The following is a 20,758-nucleotide window of genomic DNA, read 5'->3' as shown; positions in this document are numbered from 1 at the left end:
TATATTTTTAGTAGAGACAGGGTTTCTCCATGTTGGCCAGGCTGGTCTTGAACTCCTGACCTCAAGTGATCCACCCACCTCAGCCTCTCAAAGTGCTGAGATGATAGGGGTGAGCCACTGTGCCCAGCCCACCATATTTCTTTTCTTTTTTCTTTTTTTTTTTTTTTTTTGAGACAGAGTCTTGCTCTGTCACCCAGGCTGGAGTGCAGTGGAGTGATCTCGGCTCACTGCAAACTCTGCCTCCTGGGTTCAAGTGATTCTTGTGCCTCAGCCTCCTGAGTAGCTGGGATTACAGGCACACACCACCATGTCCGGCTAGTTTTTTGTGTTTTTAGTAGAGACGAGGTTTCACCATGTTGGCCAGGTTGGTCTTGAACTCCTGAGCCCAGGCAATCCATGGGCCTCGGCCTCCCAAAGTGCTGGGATTACAGGCATGAATCACCACGCCCGGCCCATATTTCTTTTTATTTGTTGAACACATACTACTTGGAAGGCCCTGGCTCAGCCCTGAGAATCCAACAATGGGTAAAATACGGTCTCTGCTAGAGAGACCAAAACAAAGAGACAAAAACTGAGTGAACATTAAAAAACTAACTGTGGGCCAGGCACGGTGGCTCATGCCTGTAATCCCAGCACTTTGGGAGGCCGAGGCGGGTGAATCACGAGGTCAGGAGATCGAGACCATCCTGGCTAACAAGGTGAAACCCGCCTTTACTAAAAATACAAAAAATTAGCCAGGCATGGTGGCGGGCACCTGTAGTCCCAGCAACTCGGGAGGCTGAGGCAGGAGAATGGTGTGAACCTGGGAGGTGGAGCTTGCAGTGAGCCGAGATCGCGCCACTGCACTCCAGCCTGGGCAAAAGAGCAAGAGTGTTTAAAAAAAAAAAAAAAAAAAATTACCAATTGTGCCCAGGGTACAGGAGGAAACAAACCAAGGGCCAAGATAGAAGATAACAGAGAAAGCCTATTTCATGGGGATATGAAGAAGGTATTTTTGAAATGATGAAATACAGAGAATGGCTAGGATGAAATACAGAGAACGACTAGCAAAGCAAGGTGACTGGGGACAGGGCTCCAAGGGGCAGTGCCTTTCAGGATGAGATCTGGGGCAGGGAAAGACTGGCACAAGTGTTAGGTAACACATGAGCAATTAATAGTGAAGGACAAGTGATTCACCTGACTCTTAATCGCCTATGTTTGGCTCTGCTATGTTCTGGGGGCAAGTAATGGATAATAGCCATGGAAACAACCTTGGCACTCAACTACAAACACTGTGTAAAGTAAGTAGAAAAGAATTGCTGTTCGCTTCCATTATTTACTGTCATACACTTGTCCTTCCTAACAAGGGGCCGTCCCAGGCCCTGATGGCTAGCTTGCACTAAGCAGTGTTTCCAACTCAGGAAGGGCAGAGTCCCCAGGTCTGCAGTTGCCATGGCAGCAGGGTATCCTGTTTTGGCTGATAGGTACTGGAGCCAGTAAGGCTGGGTCCAAATTCTGCCCCTCCCTCTTACTGGCTGGTAGTGGGACTTTAGGCATCTCTTCATACCCTTCCCCACATGTGTAAGAGTGGAACATTGTGAGGGTCAAATGAGGTAGTATATTTCAAACACTTAATACCAAGCCGGGCATGGTGACTCACGCCTGTAATCCCAGCACTTTGAGAGGCTGAGGTCAGGAGTTGGAGGCCTGAGGTTAGGAGTTTGAGACCAGCCTGGCCAACATGGCAAAACCCCGTCTCTACTAAAAGTACACAAATTAGCTGGGCCTCGTGGTAGGCACCTGTAATCCCAGCTACTCAGGAGACTGAGGCAGGAGAATCACTTGAACCTGGGAGGTAGAGGTTGCAGTGAGCCGAGATTGCATCAATGCACTCCAGCCTGGGTGACAAGAATAAGACTCTGTCTCAAAAAAAAAAAAAAAAAAAAATGCCTGATACCTGAGATGCACTATTTAATAGATATCATTTAATTATTGTGTAAAAAAGGAACTGTGAATCCCATCACTTCTCTACTGCTTTGTTAGGCTAAAGTAAATTGTTGTATAAACTTTTTAAATATAAAAATAAGTGGAATGCTTGCAGATAATTCAATAGAGCACCCAGATCACTAGCATTAAAGCCTAGGGATACTAAGTAATGTTGGAGGAAGCCGCCATGCAAGGAACCAAGCAGTCATGATTAGAGCATCTGCTACTGCTAAGGCAAAGTCATTTGTGGCAGGCATGCTAGTTGCCAACCTAAAACCCATTCTCCCCACCTTTTAAAAAATTAACATACTCCTGATTTTGTTTGGGGCAGTCACATGCCCAGGTAACAGACTTCCCCACACTTCCTTGTAGCTGGGAGTGAGATTTGAACCAATTTTGGCCAGCTGCAGCAATTACTGAGTGGAACATATTCGAAAACATTTCAAAAGAAGCAGATATGGGTGGAAGCTGCCTTTTGCTCTTCTTCTTTTTTTTTTTTTTTTTTTTTTTTGAGACAAGGTCTCACTCTGTTGCCCAGGCTGGAGTGCAGTGGTGCAATCTCAGCTCACTGCAACCTCTGCCTCCCAGGTTCAAGCAATTCTCCCACCTCAGCCTCCCAAGTAGCTGGGACTACAGGTATGCACCACCATGCCCGGCTAATTTTTTGTATTTTTAGTAGAGATGGGGTTTCACCATGTCGGCCAGGCTGGTCTCCAACTCCTGACCTCAGGTGATCCTCCCGCCTCAGCCTCCCAAAGTGCTGGGATTACAGGCATGAGCCACCGCGCCTGGCCTTTGCTCTTCCCTTTTAATCCTAACTAGAATGGGTATGTGATGCCTGGAAATGCAACAGCCTTCTTGAGACCATGCGGATGAAAACTTTATGCAAAGGAAGGCAGAGCGGGAAAACTGAAGGAGCACCAGTGCTTGGCTTATTACCTCTGGACTTAAATGAGAAAAGATAAATTGCTATTTGATTGAACTTCCATAGCTGGAGTACAGTTACATGCACTCTAACTCAGTTCCAACAAAAAGGGTCAAAGTGGTTTTCACTGTTGACCAAGACAACTGTTTCTTCAGCCAGTCGAAGGCAAAACTGATGATGTAACAATGGCTACTGGGTTGGGTGTTCTCATTGCCCTTCAGCTCCCACTGAATCTAGGGTGTAATGGTGGTAAAACTATAAAGTACACCAAGAGAAAGGCATTCTTCCAATCAAAATACTTTTATTAGAATACTAATGCAGATTTAAAAAAAAACCTCACACAGAAAAAGAGGAAAACACTCAGAAATGTGATTACAGATTAGGCATATTAGAGGAAAAGTGAGTTCTTCAGGGTATACAAAATGTAAACATTTGCCCTGGGATTTCCCACAGATGGCACAGTCCACATGGACTCTTTTGGAACAAAAAAATGTCTATTAAGTCTCCAGGATAGTCTCTATGACATCTGCAAACTTGCCACATTAAAAGTTAAAGTTCCTAAAACTTTCTACGCAAAACACAAAATGGCTCCCAATCCAGGCATCTGGCACATGTGGAAGCAGAATACCAAAGCAAATCCGTCTTCCAACCATCAGCTTCGACTCCTTCCAGCTACTGTATTTACATTTACCTTGACAGAGATTACAGAGATATACACAGTATATAAAACTCCTACTTGAGGCTGGGGTGGGAGATGAAATCTTTCTTGCTTATCAAATGCTCTAGGGAGAGGCATCAAATCAGTCCTTTAAACTTAGGGAGACAGGACTAAGAGGACGCCCTCTTTTGTTCAGAAAATGGAGACTCATAAACTTCCATGGGTGGGCAGGTACAAACCAGGTGCTGATCTCCATATATGTCATCAATCCGGGCAATCGTTGGCCAGAATTTGTTCTCTGGTTTCACGAAGGGCTGCAAAGGACAGAAGATGGAAATGCTGTGAGATGTTCTGAGAGGTTTCTCTTAGAGAAAAGGAGGTGGCAATGCTAGTCCCACAACCTATGACACCATCAGCCCAGCAAATATTCTGAGAACCTAAAATCCAACCCTACATTACCATTTAAAAAAAAGAGGCACTTCCCAGGAGGCGTGTCCCTGATCACCACCCCTGTTAAGCATCCCTATGTGCTGTTGATATCTGGACCAGTTTATAGCAAAGTTGTGTTTGAAAGACTTCAACTGCTTAAAGAAGACTTTGGAATCTATGTTTATCTGCCCATTATATCCTTAAGTTTGGATATTTAGCTGACCTTCTCTTTTAACATAGGTCTAATTTATTTGCCACGTCATTTTCCATACAATTCAGTTGATTTAAAAGTTAATTTCTCGGCTGGACGCAGTGGCTCGAGCCTTTAATCCCAGCACTTTGGGAGGCCAAGGCAGGCAGATCAGCTGAGGTCAGAGGTTCGAGACCAGCCTGATCGACATGGAGAAACCCCATCTCTACTAAAAATGCAAAATTAGCCAGGCATGGTGGCACATGCCTGTAATCCCAGTTACTTGGGAGGCTAAGGTAGGAGAATCGCTTTAACCTGGGAGGCAGAGGTTGTGGTGAGCCGAGATTGTGCCATTGCACTCCAGCCTGGACAACAAGAGTAAAACTCTATCTCAAAAAAGAAAAAAAAAAAAAGTTAATTTCTCATACTGTGTATTAAAATAAAAATTTGAATGATTAAAAAAAAAGCATCAGCTGGGCGCGATGGCTCACGCCTGTAATCCCAGCACTTTGGGAGGCCGGGGTGGGTGGATCACGAGTTCAGGAGATCAAGACCTTCCTGGCTAACACAGTGAAACCCCGTCTCTACTAAAAATACAAAAAATTACCCGGGCATGGTGGCAGGCGCCTGTAGTCCCAGCAGGAGGCTGAGGTAGGAGAATGGCGTGAACCCAGGATCATGCCACTGCACTCCAGCCTGGGCAACAGAGCGAGACTCCGTCTCAAAAAAAAAAAGAAAAAAAAAGCATCATTTTGTTTCCTCTCCTCTCCAATGAATACAGGATTTACCATTCTCATTATGTTTTTATACTATTACTGCACAGATCCATAAACAGCACATAGCATAATTTGGCACATTTTTAGCCTTCTCCCTACCTCACTCAAACAGACTACACAGAACCTTCTCCATAGAAGAATCAGAAAGGAAAGGAAGGTTGCATTGGGCGCCATCTCCCTGTCCCACAGTGGAGGGAAACACATTGGTCCACTGGGCAGGACTCGTATTCAGTTTTCCCCCACTCTGTTCCCTATGGGTTCCCAGATCTGTGGTTGATACTGTGTGACCTCGCCTCTGAAAGCCAATTTCTTTGCTCCTCATTCCTCTTCAAGACCCTTATTTCACAAGGTGCCCCACATATGGTTTCTGTAATCATGAGGCTAAGAGCGTACACCCCTCAGGATAGGAGCTGGCCCGTGCCTTCCCAGCTGGCACATTCAGATTCAGAGAACTTACGAGTGGGAATGCTGCCACCTCTCTGGAATAAGGCCGGTCCCAGTGGGAAGATGTAACGCAGGTCAGGGAGTGTGGAGACATCTGAGACAGAGACACGGACAGAGGAGGGGTCAGAGCAATACACTCTCTTCTCCTCCCACCCTGCACCTCAACCGTCAATCTTCTGACAGGAGCCCAGGCAGAGAAAGCTGTTGTTTTCTTTCAATTTAGGGGGGTACAATGTGATTTGTAATTGTGAAATATTTTAAATATCAGAACGTTATGGTAATAATCATCACATCTACCACCCAGCAAAGTCTAATGAGCATTCTGTCATATTTGCTTCATCTTTTAGAAAAAATTACCTACACGTTTGGTGCTGCCTGTATATCCCCGTCCCAGTGCTAACCACTCTTCTGAATTTGGTGTTTACCATTCTCATCATGCTTTTATACTATTACTGCATATGTTAATAAACTGCATATAGCATAATTTGGCTCATTTTAAAATCTGATATCATCATATGAGTGGTATTATCCACTTGTATTATAACTCACTATTATGCTCTTTGAAATGTTTATTGCCATTTAAAAAAATAGCCTAAATCCTGAAAGAAGCAGGTGTCTTCAGAGAGAAAAGAGTAATAAACGGTGGTAAGCATAATCATCTTGTATGCCTCCATGACTCTGTGAACTCACCTCTAGAGAGGTGCCTGCCTTCTGCAAGTCACTGGTCCCTGCCCTCTCCTACAGGTAGGCAGTTTGGGAACCTGCCCCAGCTGCTGCAGTCATATCAGACTTGTTCTCTGGCTTATAGCCATGAAGACACAACCACAGCCTTCATGGTATTCTCCACTCCTGATCTTCCAGCTTAATATCTGGACTAACAAGAAACTTAGGACTCTGACCAGATGTAAAATTAACATGTTTTGGAAGCGGCAGAGTAATGCCCAACCAACTTTTCCCCAACATGGGGCATAAACATTGTAACATCCAGTCCAAATGTCAATCCAGTTTTCTCAGAGATAACTGCTCTAATATAAGAATGTGTGCTTGTACAGACTTTGTGATGTGAATGTGTAAATTTTATTTATGCCATAATCTCACTACAGTACATCAAACACAGATGCAGAATGTTACAAATTCTCCAACTAGACAGCTGTGGACAGCTTCCACAACTACATCATCCTTGAGTAACTGCTATGCTGTTCAAGACGATGGAAACTTCAAAGTAACAACTGCATCTTCCCAGAAGAATTACCTTATTCTAGGGAAGAGTATCATCCTCAGCTGAGAGTTCGGGAGTTGCTGGTACACTGTCCAGACATCATTTTCTAGTTTAAGGAACATTTCAAGCAATGTTCCAGGGCCTACGCACCTTCAGCGGATTGACCCTGGGGTCGACACGGCCCTCCTCAATGTCAGCAATTTCCTGCCGAATGCTGATCATGGCATCACAGAATCTGTCCAGCTCTGCCTTGTCCTCCGACTCAGTGGGCTCCACCATGAGGGTCCCTGCCACAGGCCAGGACATGGTAGGGGCGTGAAATCCTGCAAAGGGAGACAGGAGAACTTGCCTCACTGAAGGTCAGTGGCCTACCCAGTTTGGAAGAAAAGTTCGTATCCCTTCTTATATTTTATCCTAAGAAAATCATCAGATACATTTGCAAATGTATGTATTTGGGGACTCATCTCAGTGCTGTTTATAGAAGAAAAATTTAGGAAACAACCTAATATCCAACAACGGGGGATCAGATAAGCAAATTTTACAGAGCACCTATACAGTAAATAGACAACCATTCAAAAGTACGTAAATGTGTTAAACTGGCTAAACATGCAAAAATATTAAGTGAAAAAAGCAAGCCACATAATGATATCCCATTTCTATATATAAATAAAAGGACAAAGTACTTATATAGCATATGTGTATTTTATGAGGGAAGATGCCTTGAAGAAAACATAAAATGTTAACTCTAAATATGGCCAGAAAATGAGACTGGGATTTTTATTTCACTTCGATTGTATTTTAGAATCTTTCAGTAATTATCATGTATTATGTGCAATTAAGAGAAATAAAAATATTATAGCTTATCAAAAGTTAAATAATGAGATAACAAGTGTTAAAGACTCTGGAGCAAATCTTATCGTCCCCATTTTGTATGATAAGGAAACTGAAGTTTGGCCAGTATGTGGAAAGCCTTTGCCTTTACATTGAACACAGGCTCAGTGTGTTTCTGTTTCCAAAAGTTTTCACATGTAAGGCAGTGCAACAAGATACGTAGTCAAGAGAGAGATTTCCAGGACAAAAATCAAAAACAACATTTTCCATTTCTTGTATTTTTTCTATAAAGTTTTTTTTTTTTTTTTTTTTTTTTGGAGACAGGGTCTTGCTGTATCGCTCAGGCTAGAGTGCACTGGCACACTCACGGCTCACTGCAGCCTCAACCTCCTGGGCTCAGGTGATCCTCCCACCTAAGCCTTCCAAGTAGCTGAGACTACAGGTGCACGCCACCATGCCCAGCTAATTTTGTTGTTGTTGCATAGACAGAGTTTCACCATGTTGTCCAGGCTACCGAGCTCAAGCGATCTGCCTGTCTCTGCCTCCCAATATGCAGAAATAACAGGCATGAGTCACCACACCAGGCCTATGAAACTTTTAAAAGCTGAAGAACAACTTCCAGGTTGATACACCTCTGAACTAATCTTGCCCCAATGTGCAGTGGTTCTCAAATTCTGATGAGCATCATTATTACATGGAGTACTTTAAAGTCACATCTGCATGATTTCAAACATTTCTCTACCAACATTTTATTTAAAAATGTTCAGGCCAGGCGCTGTGGCTCACACACCTATAATCCCAGCACTTTGGGAGGCCAAGGCCAGTGGATTGCTTAAGCCCAGGAGTTTGAGACCTGCCTGGGCAACATGGCAAAACCCCGTCTCTACAAAAAATACAAAAATTAGCTGGGTGTGGTGGTATGTGCCTGTAGTCCCAGCTACTTAGAAAGCTGAGGTGGGAGGATCACTTGAATCCAGGAGGTGAGCCTGCAGTAAGTCAAGATCACAACACTGCACTCCAGCCTGGGTGACAGAGTAAGACCTTGTCTCCATTAAAAAAAAACCACTAACATCCAGATGAGTTGAAAGGACTGTAGGTGAGCACCCATATACCCACCACCTAGATTCTACAATGCTGTTGTTTGCTTTATCACATCTACTCATCCAGCCATCCCTCTTACTTTCTGATGCATTTCAAAGTACACTGCAGTCATTAGTACACTTCACTCTTAAACCCTTCAGCATATATATCATGACTAGAATTCAGTATCTGTTCACATATTTTTGTGATAAAACTTACAGTGAAATGCACAAATCCTAACTGTACCATTTAATGAGTTTTGGTAAATGTATACACCTTTGTCACTCAAACCAGACAGGGATTTTTTTTTTAAGAGAACAAGCTGATTACCTATCACGTCTGCCCTTAATTCCATGTGTGAGCAAATTCACTCCAACATATCCTGCTGTAGTGGTCCCCATATTTTGAACTACCTGAGAAGTTCTTGCAAAAAAAATTCCTGCATCTGGACCCTGATTCAGGAAGTCCAAGGTAGGGTCCAAAAATCTATGAGTCATAAAACATGCCAGGTGATTCTGATAATTGGTCTGATAATTAGCCTGGAACTGCTGGGTAAGGCAGTATGCCCCAAAATTGCCTGAAAAGACTCATACAGAAGCTGCGTGTTAAATACACAGATTACTCTTCCTTAAAAAATCACATTCAGCAGTTATGCTTAAGACCTGGAAACTGTGTTGTCATGTTCATTGTTTTTTGACTTAGCTATTCATTTGGTCTCTCATTTATTAACACTATGTGTTGAGTGCCTACTATGTGCCAGGCACCTGGACAATTCTGGGCTTTTGGACAAGTGTGGAAACGGTTCTATCAATCTTCAAAACAACATTGAGGTCAGGAGACAACATGATGCAGAAACACTGGGTGGTAACTTCAGTTACCACCTCCCTGTGAGCCCCTCCTCTCTCTCCTTGCAAATGCTGTTGCAGTTAGATGTGTGAAGTAGGCAAGGCATCCACAAAGTGAGTGTGTTTTCCTGAGTCGGCCATTACCCAGTCGCTAGCCGGGAGGCTGTCAGGGGAAAGGAGTTCTACTGTCAGGTTACAAGAGTTGCCAAGCAGAGATCTTGAGGATGGGATTGGTAATTTCATTAATGAAGCCTTTCTCTGGCTTTCCCATCTATTATCAGTGTAACTGCATAATAAGATCATTCATTCAAGAGAGGAGTGAGTCACACACATGGGATTCCCATTATGATGCAGTAGTGAAACTATTAAATTTAAAAGATTTTTTCTTTTTTTCCCAAAACAAGTCATTAAAACTCAGATAGGACTCCATATCCATTGAATGGCAATGTTCTCCCCAACTTAGCCTTTCTGAGAATCGAAAGATCCTTGATATTATTATCATTTTCACATTATTATAATAGTAATATTGGCTGGGCGTGCTGGCTCACACCTGTAATCCCAGCACTTTCGGAGGCCGAGGTGGGTGGATTGCCTGAGCTCAGGAGACTGAGACCAGCCTGGCCAACATGGTGAAACCCCATCTCTACTAAAAATATAAAAAAATAGCTGGGTATGGTGGTGTGCACCTGTAGTCCCAGCTATGTGGGAGGCTGAGGCATGAGAATCACTTGAACCCAGGAGGTGGAGGTTGCAGTGAGCTGAGATCACATCACTGCACTCCAGCCTGGGTGACAAAGTGAGACTCTGTCTCCCCAACCCCCAAAAAAGTAATATGGTCTTAATATTATAATATTAATAACATTGTTCACTAGGAAAATGTAGTGAGCTGAGCTGAATGAACACCCACTAATGCACAGGTAAAGTGTCCGTGTCTTTCAAAATGCTTCAAAGAAAGTTGCATTTTCTTTGTGAAAACTACTACACTTATTTCTTCATTTCTAGAAGCAGCTGAAACAGCTATGCCATGACAGAGGTGGCTATAAAACTCCAATGCCATTTGTCTCTACCACTTCGATGGGTTACTTGCTCTGTCTCCTTTACCACTACACTCACTGCAACTCAAAGGGGTTTTAATTTTAATCTTAAACACTTTTCTTGGCTGTTAATGGATTCAAGATGCATATTTTAATATCTTCGGAAGGGCAGGACCAGTGCAGTCATAAGGAAACTTTTTTCTCTATTATTTTGGAGGTTGCCAAGAACCCTGAGCTCCCCATTTATCCCCCAGATCAGTTTACTGTGGTGCCTGCATTTTCCATTTGTGCTTTAGGAAGTGGTCCACAGCCAGCATGGGCGGCGGCATGAATGTCAAAAGCCACTTACCATAATCCTGGAGTCTCTTGGCCACATCCACAGCCTCAATATTTGCAGACTTTTTGAAGGGTCTCGTGTCCAAAATAAATTCATGACCCACATAACCTGTTCAGGAAAGTTGTTTCAGCCCAAGATTAGCATCAGCTTATTGTTTTACCCAAACAAATGAATAAGTAATTTAATGAATAAGTGCATCAGCTTTTTATGTGTTGATCAGCAAGGACCAAGAAGCCATGGGCACTGGGTAAGTTTATTATTGGCAGTAAAGGTTTCATTTAGTCTTATTACAAATAAAAATGTTTAGCACACTGTGCCGATGTGTCTTATCTTCAGCTCACTACACACCTGTGAACCTGATTATGGCTAATGGCAGGTGGGGGGCATTACTGAACATATGACCGGAGGTGTCTGGGGATGAGATTATTTCTATTCTGCGGACATAAAATCTACTTGCAACAGTTAAATGTGTTGTATAGTCCTGATCCTTTTATACAAAATATTTCTAGAGCCATTGACACTTTTCAGCAACTTAACCTTAACATCAAATAATTACTTTTCCGTATATATAGGTATGGATATATTAAACATATATCCATAAGACACATATAGAATTTTATGTTTCTTTGAAGGACCTTTTGATGTTTTGGTTTCAGGCAGCAAACAAAGAATTAGAAATACGCGACGTCAAACAATATACCGTAAGTAACAAGGAGTTAATGAGGCCAAAGTCTGTGCGACCCAGTTCACTTGGTTCTACCAATGACATATCCCTTATTTGAAATTACAGATCTTTATTTGAGCCTCATGTGGGCACCCAAAAGTTTTGGATTTTCAGGCCAGGCACAGTGACTCATGCTGGTAATCCCAGCACTTTGGGAGGCTGAGGTGGGCAGATCGTTTTAGATCAGGAGTTCCAGACCAGCCAGGGCAACATGGCAAAACCCTATCCCTACTAAAAATAGAATCAGCTGAGCCTGGGAAGTCGAGGCTGCAGTGAGCCGCGATCACACGACCGCACTCCAGCCTGGGTAATAGGGGCAAGACCCTGTCTCAGAAAAATAAATACAAATTTTTAGAAAAAGTTTTAGATTTTCAGATTAGGGATATTCGACCTGTAGTTCATAAACAGGCTTCTTCTCTAGGTCCAGGCTGCCAGTAGCTCCCCAGAATGAGCTACTGACCACACAACCATCATCAGGAATAAACCATTAAGTCAGCGTTTTAATAAATAGACCAATATTCCTCCGGGGCTTCCCAAATTCCACGGTCCACCAACTGATGAATTTCCTTCCAGGAAAGTATCTACTCATGAGATAATGATGTACTCCTTCTTCTTAACCCACTTTCCTCACTCTCAGCAAAAATGAATCCACTTACAGAGACTCAGAGCAAGCATAACTTCTCAAGCCTGTGAAGAATAGCTCCAGTAATTAATAGCCCCTGAAGACAGTCTACGAACTGCTGTGCTTCTTATAGAATGAATAAACATGAAAGAGGTGGAGCTGGGCTCATTGGCTCACACCTGTAATCCCAGCACGTTGGGAGGCTGAGGCAGGCAAATCACTTGAGGTCAGGAGTTCAAAACCAGCCTGGCCGACATGGTGAAACCCTGTCTCTACGAAAAAAAAAATTACAAAAATTAGCCAGGTGTAGGGGCAGGTGCCTGTAGTTCCAGCTACTCGGGAGACTGAGTGAGAGAATTGCTTGAACCTGGAAGGTGGTGGTTGCAGTGAGCCGAGATGGCACCACTGCACTCCAGCCTGGGAGACAAAGCGAGATTTCATCTCAAAAAAAAGAAGTGGTTTTGTTTGAAAATAAAACTATAAAGAGCGTAAGACTCTGAATATACTGAAACTGCATATTTTTAAACCACGCTTGAAGAAAAAAAAAAAAACTTCAAAAACATTGAAATAGGGGCCAGGCGCGGTGGCTCAAGCCTGTAATCCCAGCACTTTGCGAGGCCGAGGCGGGCGGATCACGAGGTCCAGAGATCAAGACCATCCTGGCCAACGTGGTGAAACCCCATCTCTACTAAAAATACAAAAATTAGCTGGGCCTGGTGGCGCATGCCTGTAGTCCCAGCTACTTGGGAGGCTTAGACAGGAGAATTGCTTGAACCCAGGAGTCGGAGGTTGCAGTGAGCCAAGATCATGCCACTGCACTCCAGCCTGGCGACAGAGCAAGACTCTGTCTCCAGGAAAAAAGAAACTGAGACACGGTTGAGTGCTCCGTCACTCAGGCTGGAGTGCAGTAGTGCCATCACAGCTCACTGCAGCCTTGACCTCCTGGGCCCAAGCAATCCTCTCAGTTCAGCCTCCTGAGAGTAGCTGGGACTACAGGTGTGCACCACATGCCCAGCTAATTTTTGTATTTTTTGTAGAGATGGGGTCTCACTATGGCTAGGCTGGTCTCAAACTCCTGGGCTCAAGTGATCCCCCTACCTCAGCCTCCCAAAGTGCTGGGATTACAGGCCATGAGGCAGTGCGCCCAGCCAAAACATGCTTTCTAACAATGATGGGGAATAAATTGTAAGGAGTATGATTCAAAAGCAGAAAATTCAGCAGGGCATGGTAGCTCACACTTGTAATCCCAGCATTTCAGGAGACCGAGGCAGGAAGATCGCTTGAGCTCAGGAGTTTGAGACCAGCCTGGGCAGCATAGTGAGAGCTTGTTTCTACAAAAAAACCAAAAAATTAGCTAGGTGCAGTTGTGCCTGCCTGTAGCACCAGCTACGTGTAAGGCTGAGGTGGGAGAATCATTTGAGCCCAGGAGGTCAAGGCTGCAGTGAGCCGAGATCACATCACTGCATTCCAGCCTGGGTGACGGAGTGAGACCTTTTCTCAAAAAAAAAAAAAAAAAAAAAAAGAGGTAGAAAATCCTATTCATGGGTAGGTAAACATAGGAAAAAAATGCTGAAACAGAATAGTAAGTGGAATGTTCAAGGGGAAAATCATTAGACTAAGTTTTTATCAACTATTAATACCAGGACTCTTAAATGTTCAGCTGAGGATTGCTGGAGCTTGGGAGTTGGAGACCAGCCTGGGCAACAAAGCAAGACCCTATCCTACAAAATATTTAAAAATTAGCCAGGTGTGTGGCAGACATCTGTAGTTCCAGCTACTTGGGAGGCTGAGGTGGGAGAATCGCTTGATCCCAGGAGGTTGAGGCTGCAGTGAGCTATGATAATGTGACTGTACTCCAGCCTGGGTAATAAAGCAAGACCGTCTCTTAAACAAAACAAAATGCCCTGATTGTGACAGTGATTGGAGGACGAAGGCTAATAGGCTAATGGAAGCTCACTGCCCGGAATGACACCAGACAGCAGGGAGGGGAGGAGGGGAGGGACACAGTGGGGGAGGAGGCACTCTTGCTGGCAGCGCAAGAGGAGAGTCTTCCAAGCAGAGGCTCAGTAACAGCTGAAAGGCACCAGCAAGCCAAGCCCAGCGCAGCACTGCTAGTACTACAGTGCCATCTGAAGAGGCCGCCACCATAGCCAAGAGGTTTACGAAGAGCTCCATTTTCTAAATGAGGTTCAGATGTCAGTTTCTAAATCCATACTCTGTTGCGTTCAAATAGAAACTGCAGTGGAATTCCAGCATCTCTCTCCATCTCTACGTGAGCCCTGAAAGGGATGAAATTTCAACTTGGTGGCTGTCAGAAGCCAGATCCTAAGATGTTCTTTGCAGCTTTTAGGGCACACAAACCTGCTATAGGGCAATGTTGGGGCGATATCAAGTGGAAACTGAATAAACCACTCAGCACCAGCTTTTCGTGTTAACAGAGTAGGTGTTTCTGCTGGACCTAACAGTGACTATAGCTGAGAAGGTACCACGTGAAAGGGGCAAGGAGGACAGGAGGGGGTGGGATGAAGGAAAAGCAAGGTAAACGTTGGGTGGCTATCTAAGTGGGAACCACCGCCCCCATATGTTCATTGTCTTCTGAGGGTAAGAACAATATGGGAGTGTGCTGTGAAAAAATAGGGCTTCTCAAAACCCTCCTTGAGAGAAGGGACCAGACCTTACTTATCCCCCATCCTCAAGGTGGCTGCCGAGGAATAAATGAACTCACTGGGTAACTACTCTGGAAAGCTCTGCTGGGCAATCAATGCTTGGTCAAGCCTTTTAGCTGAAATCCACAGAACATGACTAACAGAATCAAACCTCCTGGCTGTTTCCCTGTAGTTCAAGCGAGAATGAGGTTTCCCTGAGAATGAGGTCAGGTAAGTGGGACTGAGCAGGGTCACTTGTGAGCCAAGGATGTGAGGGCCCAGCCCGAGGCCCCTGCCCACCCATACAGCAAGGGCCACCTGGAAACCTCCGCAGGGACAGGTATTTGCAGGCAAAGTTGCTGTTTGTCTGATGGAAAAAAAAAAAAAAAAAAAAGGCAGATGACCTGAGGTCAAGATTTCAAGATAAGCCTGGCCAACATGGCGAAACCTCGTCTATACTGAAAATACAAAAATCAGCCGAGTGCAGTGGCGGGCACCTGTAATCATAGTGGGAGGCTGAGGCAGGAGAATTGCTTGAGCCGGGGAGGTGGGGGTTGCAGTGAGCCGAGATTGCACCACTGGACTCTAGCCTGGGTGACACAGCAAGACTGTCTCAAAAAAAAAAAAAAAAAAAAAGGACAGGCATATAAGAAATTAAAACATAAAGAAAACATTGGGATACTAACAAAGTCAACTCCTCCTACTAATGGGAACTCCATTCAGATCAAACCTTTGCCTCCTACAAAAGTAGACAGCTGTGGATTTTTGCAATTCTTCCTTTAAAATGTATCAACTTGCCGGGGCAATGGCTCACACCTGTAATCCCAGCACTTTGGGAGGCCAAGGTGGGCGGATCACCTGAGGTCGGTAGTTTGAGACCAGCCTGACCAACAAGGAGAAACACTGTCTCTACTAAAAATACAAAGTTAGCCAGGCATGGTGGTGCATGCCTGTAATCCCAGCTACTCAGGAGGCTGAGGTGGGAGAATCGCTTGAACCCAGGAGGCAGAGGTTGAGGTGAGCTGAGACTGCGCCATTGCAATCCAGTCTGGGCAACAAGAGCGAAACTCTGTCTCAAAAAAAAGAAAAAAAAAAGTATCATCTTACCTGAGGTAATTCCTTTCTTTCCTCATTCTAGCAGAATACAGTCATGCATCACTTAATGAAGGGAATACGTTCTGAGAAGTGCATTGTGAGATGACTTTGTCACTGTGCAAACAGCATGGTGTACTTACATAAACTAGTTGGTAAAGTCTACTATATATACCTAGGCTACATGGTACAGCCTCTTGCTCCTACTGTACTGAATACTGTAGGCAATTGTACCACAATGGTCCGAATCTGTGTATCTAAACATATCTCAACATAGAAAAGACAGAGCAAAAATACAACATAAAACATAAAAAATGGTACATCTGTGTAGGGCACTTACCATGAATGGAGCCTGCAGGACTGAAGTTGCTCTGGATGAGTCAGTGAGTGAGTGGTGAGTGAACGGGAAGGTCTAGGACATTCCTGTATACTACCATAGACTTTGTGAACGCTGTACACTTAGGCTATATTAATTTATTTTAAAAAACTTTTTTCTTCAATAATAAATTAACCTTAGCTTACTGTAACTTTTTTATTTTTGAGACAGAGTCTCAATCTGTTGCCCAGGCTGGAGTGCAGTGGCGCAATCTCGGCTCACTGCAGCCTCCTATTCCTGGGTTCAAGCGATTATTATGCCTCAGCCTTCCGAGTAGCTGGGATTACAGATGCGCGCCACCATGCCTGGCTAATTTTTGTATTTTTAGTAGAGACGGGGTTTCACCATGTTGGCCTGGCTGGTCTCGAACTCCTGAGTTCAAGTGATCTGCCCGCCTCAGCCTCCCAAAGTGCTGGGATTATAGGCGTGAGCCACCATGCCCGGCGTACTGTAACTTTTTTACTTTATAAACTAAATTTTTTAAAACTTTCTGACTCTTTTGTAATAACACTTTAAACACAAATACATTGTACAGCTGTACAAAAATATTTTCTTTCTCAATATCCTTATTCTATATGCTTTCTTCTATATTTAATTTCTTTTTACTTTTTAAACTTTTTTGTTAAAAACTAAGACACAAACACACACCTTTGTCTAGGCCTACAGATTCAGGATGCTCAATATCACTGTCTTCCACCACCTCATCTTTTTTTTTTGAGACAGTGTCTCACTCTGTCACCCAGGCTGGAGTGCAGTGGCACCATTACAACTCACTGCAGCCTGAACTTCCCAGGCTCAAGCAGTCCTCCTGCCTCAACCTTCCAAGTAGCTGGGACTACAGGTGTGCACCACCATGGTGGTTAATTTTTTCTTTTTTTTTTTTTTGGAAGAGACAGGTCTCATGATATTTCCCAGGCTGGTCTCAGACTCCTGGGCTCAAGCAACCCTCCCGGCTTGGCCTCCCAAACTGCTGGGATTGCAGGCATGAGCCACAGCACCCAGCCCCACCTCCGACATCTTGTCCTCTGGAAGGTGTTCAGGGACAGTAACACACACGGAGCTGCTATCTCCTGTGATGACAATGCCTTCTTCTGGAATACCTCCTGAAGGACCGCCCTGAAGCTGTTTTACAGTTAACATTTTTTTTTTACAGTAGAAGGAATACACTCTAAAATAATGATGGGGGCCAGACACAGTGGCTCACGCCTGTAATCCCAGCATTTGGGGAGGCCAAGGTGGGAGGATCACCTGAGGTCAGGAGTTTGAGACCAGCCCGGGCAACATGGTGAAACCCTGTCTCTACTAAAAATACAAAAATCAGCCAAGCGTGGTGATGAACACCTGTAGTCCCAGCTACTGGGGAAGCTGAGGCAGGAGAATCGCTTGAACCTGGGAGGCGGAGGTTGCAGTGAGCCAACATCACACCACTGCACTCCCACCTGGGCGACCAAGCGAGACTCTGTCTCAAAAATAATAATAATAATAATAATAATAATAATAATAATAATAATAATGATAAAAAGCATTATGTAGTAAATACATAAACCAGCAGGCATAGTCTTTATCATTATTATTAGGTACTATATATTAAATGTAAGTGTCATACTTTTAGACAACCTGCCTCATCCTTCCAAAGTGCTTGGATTACAGGTGTGAACCAACACACCCGGCTGCTACTAAATAAAATTAAACGTGAGGAAGTTTAAAATATGAACAAATAAGCAATTAGGGAAAAAACCAATAGGATGCAGTTATATATCTTTTTAAGATATGGAAACAACATGATTTGAAGCTGTGAAATCAGAGGGTCAGCTGTGAAGCAGAATGAAGTAGGCAGAACAGATGGGGGAACACAGTTACCCTGGATGGACAAGGCTGGCACTAAGAACTAGGGAAACAGTGAGCGCATTGGCTACATATACTAAAACAATAAGGTCATTTTCACCTATCAAATTGGCCATGATATATTGTTTTCTTGTTCTTCTGTCTAGTTCTCAGTCCTCACTAGGCCCCCGTGTGATGGCCACTCTCATATGTTATCACTGTGAGATAAATTGGCACAAAGTTTCTGGGAAAAAAATTGAAGCCATACATGTCAAAAGCTTCAGTGCATTTATATCCTCTGAGATAATAATTTTTTTCTATGACTCTCTCCTAAGGAAATTATCAGGCAAAATTCTTTAAAATTTCAAGCAAAGGATACTCACTGCCACATTGTAATAAATGCAAACAAAGGGAAGAAAAACTATACAATTGGTTAAATCATGGCACATCTACACAATGGAATTGACAGTGCCACTTTCAAAGAATATTTAGTGACAGGGGAAAATGCTCATAATATACAGTTAAAAAATAGGCTAAAAACTGTATTTGTAGGCCGGGTGCAGTGGCTTACACCCATAACCCCAGCACTTTGGGAGGCCAAGGTGGGAGGATCACTAGAGCAGAGGAATTCAAGACCAACCTGGGCAACAGAGCAAGACCCCGTCTCTACAAAAATATATATATAAATAAATTAGCCAGGTGTGGCCGGTGTATGCCTGTGCTCCCAGCTACTTGGGAGGATGAGTTAGGAGGATCACTTGAGCCCAGGAGCTGAAGATTGCAATGAGCTGCCATGGCACCACTGCACTTCAGCCTGGACAACAAACTAATAAAACTATCTGTAGTATGATCAATTGTACAAACAAAGAGGAGAAGAAATACAGAAAATATTAGTAATGGCTATAACTGATTGATGGAACCATGGACCATTTACATTTTCTTTGTCATGCTTTATTATTTTCCAAAATGTCCATGTTGAGCATATATACATTATTTATGTAATCTGACAAAATAAATATTGAAGCTATTCCTTAAAGCCAATACACAAGCAGGATACATTTCACAGAGCAGGAGCTAAGCTAGATTTGAATTAATTAGTAGCTCTTGTCACTTCTTCAGTACCCACTTCACAGAAGCATTTTATTGTGTTGCTTAGAGACATGTTGCCCACAACTGTGTTTTCTGCTCTCTGGGGAGCATTTTAACCAGCACTTCTGGTTATTTGGTCCTATTCTTTTTCAAACTGTGGAACCACCCCTTTGGATACTGATTTATAAGGGAAGACCAGCCATTAAATTAAAGATCACAGCTATAGAGGTACATTCCACCTGGACCAGAGAAACCAAGATCCCATAAGCGCTTTGTTGCTGTTGCCCAGGTGCAGGCGGGTGGGCTGGTTCCTGACGTCTGTCTCTCTGATCTAAGCTCCAGGTCCTGGTCTCTGTCCTGCTCTTACTCTGGGCCCATAGCAAGGACTTGTACCTGGTTCTCAGTTCCAGCCTTTCCCTTCCAGGGTGACTTTGTTCCCCCATCTGTTTTTCTCTCAAAGGTATCTTTGCTCTCCCTTCTCACAGCTTAAAATCATGTTGTTTTCATAGTTAAAAAGAAAATATAACTACATCCTACTGAAGCAGCCCCCTCCTCCTTCACTACCTGCAAACATGGAATCCTTCTCCCCTCTCCTTCCCGACCTCCATCCACATCTCAGCCCATTTCAAACACCCAGCGTCTGCCTCACCATTGTGCCCAAACTACTTTCAAAGGCTACCAAAGGCTTCCTAATTGTTATAGACAAAGGTTCCTTTTAAGACTCATAATTTAAAATCAGATGTCAATCATACCTCAGTAAAAGTAGAAAAAATCTAAATAAACTTAAGTAAGATTAAATCAGCCACCCGCTCTTTACAGGGTCTCTCCTTATTATGCGTCATCACGTGCATTTGTCTGTTGACTGCCAGAGAAACAAAGCAGGCGCAGCCTCCACCCTCTCCTGGACCCTGGAGTCAGATGGACAGAGCCAGACAACACCAAGTGGGAGAGCAGCTGCTCCCGGGTGGGGTCGGGGGTGGGCAAGAGGAGGGAGTGGAGGCTGCAGGGAGGAGGTGGAGCCACACGGCAGCAGGAGGGTCAGGCAGGGGTGTTGAGGGAGGGGCACTGTGCCAAGCACTGCCAGGGTTCTAAAGCTGCCTCAGGTGTGGAGTGCCCCTCACCAGGCACCCAACTTCTGCCTCCCTCTTAATGTAGCCATCTACTTGAGGCGTTTTGTTCTGGCTTCTCACCTTCAATACTCTTTCCTGGGGCCTCACCACTTCCAAGACTCAGCTATTAGGTCCTGAGCCCACAGCCCAATGTGTAAAAGGATGCCTGGTTTTTTGTTCCCTCCCATCACTTCCAGGGTGACTTTGCTCCCCTGCCTATTATTCCCTCTATTGTAAGCCCTAGAGGCTAGCTAACCTTCAATCACAGGTGTGATTACAGGATTGCAGGTGTGAGCCACCACCCCAGCCCCTTGCTACCTCTAAGGCATGTTTCCCCCTTGCCGCTGTCTTAATGATTGTAACAGTCTCTTCATGAATCCCTACCCTCCCCTGCTCAAAAACCTTTAATGGCTATTGTCCAGCTCAAGGGTGAAGTCCAGAGCCTTCCAAGGCCTTCAAGGCCCCACGCTACATTTCCAGCCTCATTGTCATTTGCTCCCTCTCTCCTATCCCATCCTTCACTCCAGACCAGACAGCTTTCTTT

General features: G+C 44.1%; 1 protein-coding gene across 2 annotated transcripts in view; it reads right to left on the bottom strand.

Moving 5' to 3' along the window:
* Positions 1-2,446: 2,446 nt before the first annotated feature.
* The window catches only part of GLDC (glycine decarboxylase), a 109,585-nt gene continuing 91,273 nt past the window's right edge, over positions 2,447-20,758 (bottom strand). The window contains exons 22-26 of one of the 2 annotated variants that reach the window (XM_055092174.2): positions 10,746-10,841; positions 6,757-6,929; positions 5,401-5,481; positions 4,775-4,887; positions 3,720-3,862 (exon numbers count right to left, since the gene is read on the bottom strand). In XM_055092174.2, coding sequence (XP_054948149.1) covers positions 3,853-3,862; positions 4,775-4,887; positions 5,401-5,481; positions 6,757-6,929; positions 10,746-10,841 — 473 coding nt within the window. In that variant the 3' untranslated portion in view covers positions 3,720-3,852. Of the gene's footprint in view, positions 3,863-4,774; positions 4,888-5,400; positions 5,482-6,756; positions 6,930-10,745; positions 10,842-20,758 lie in introns of both variants that reach the window. The other variant, XM_003846098.6, reaches the window with a different exon arrangement.

Source organism: Pan paniscus, chromosome 11 (assembly GCF_029289425.2).
Source record: "Pan paniscus chromosome 11, NHGRI_mPanPan1-v2.0_pri, whole genome shotgun sequence".
In the NCBI taxonomy this organism is placed as follows: domain Eukaryota; kingdom Metazoa; phylum Chordata; class Mammalia; order Primates; family Hominidae; genus Pan; species Pan paniscus.
This window is presented reverse-complemented; position numbering and strand designations above follow the sequence as displayed.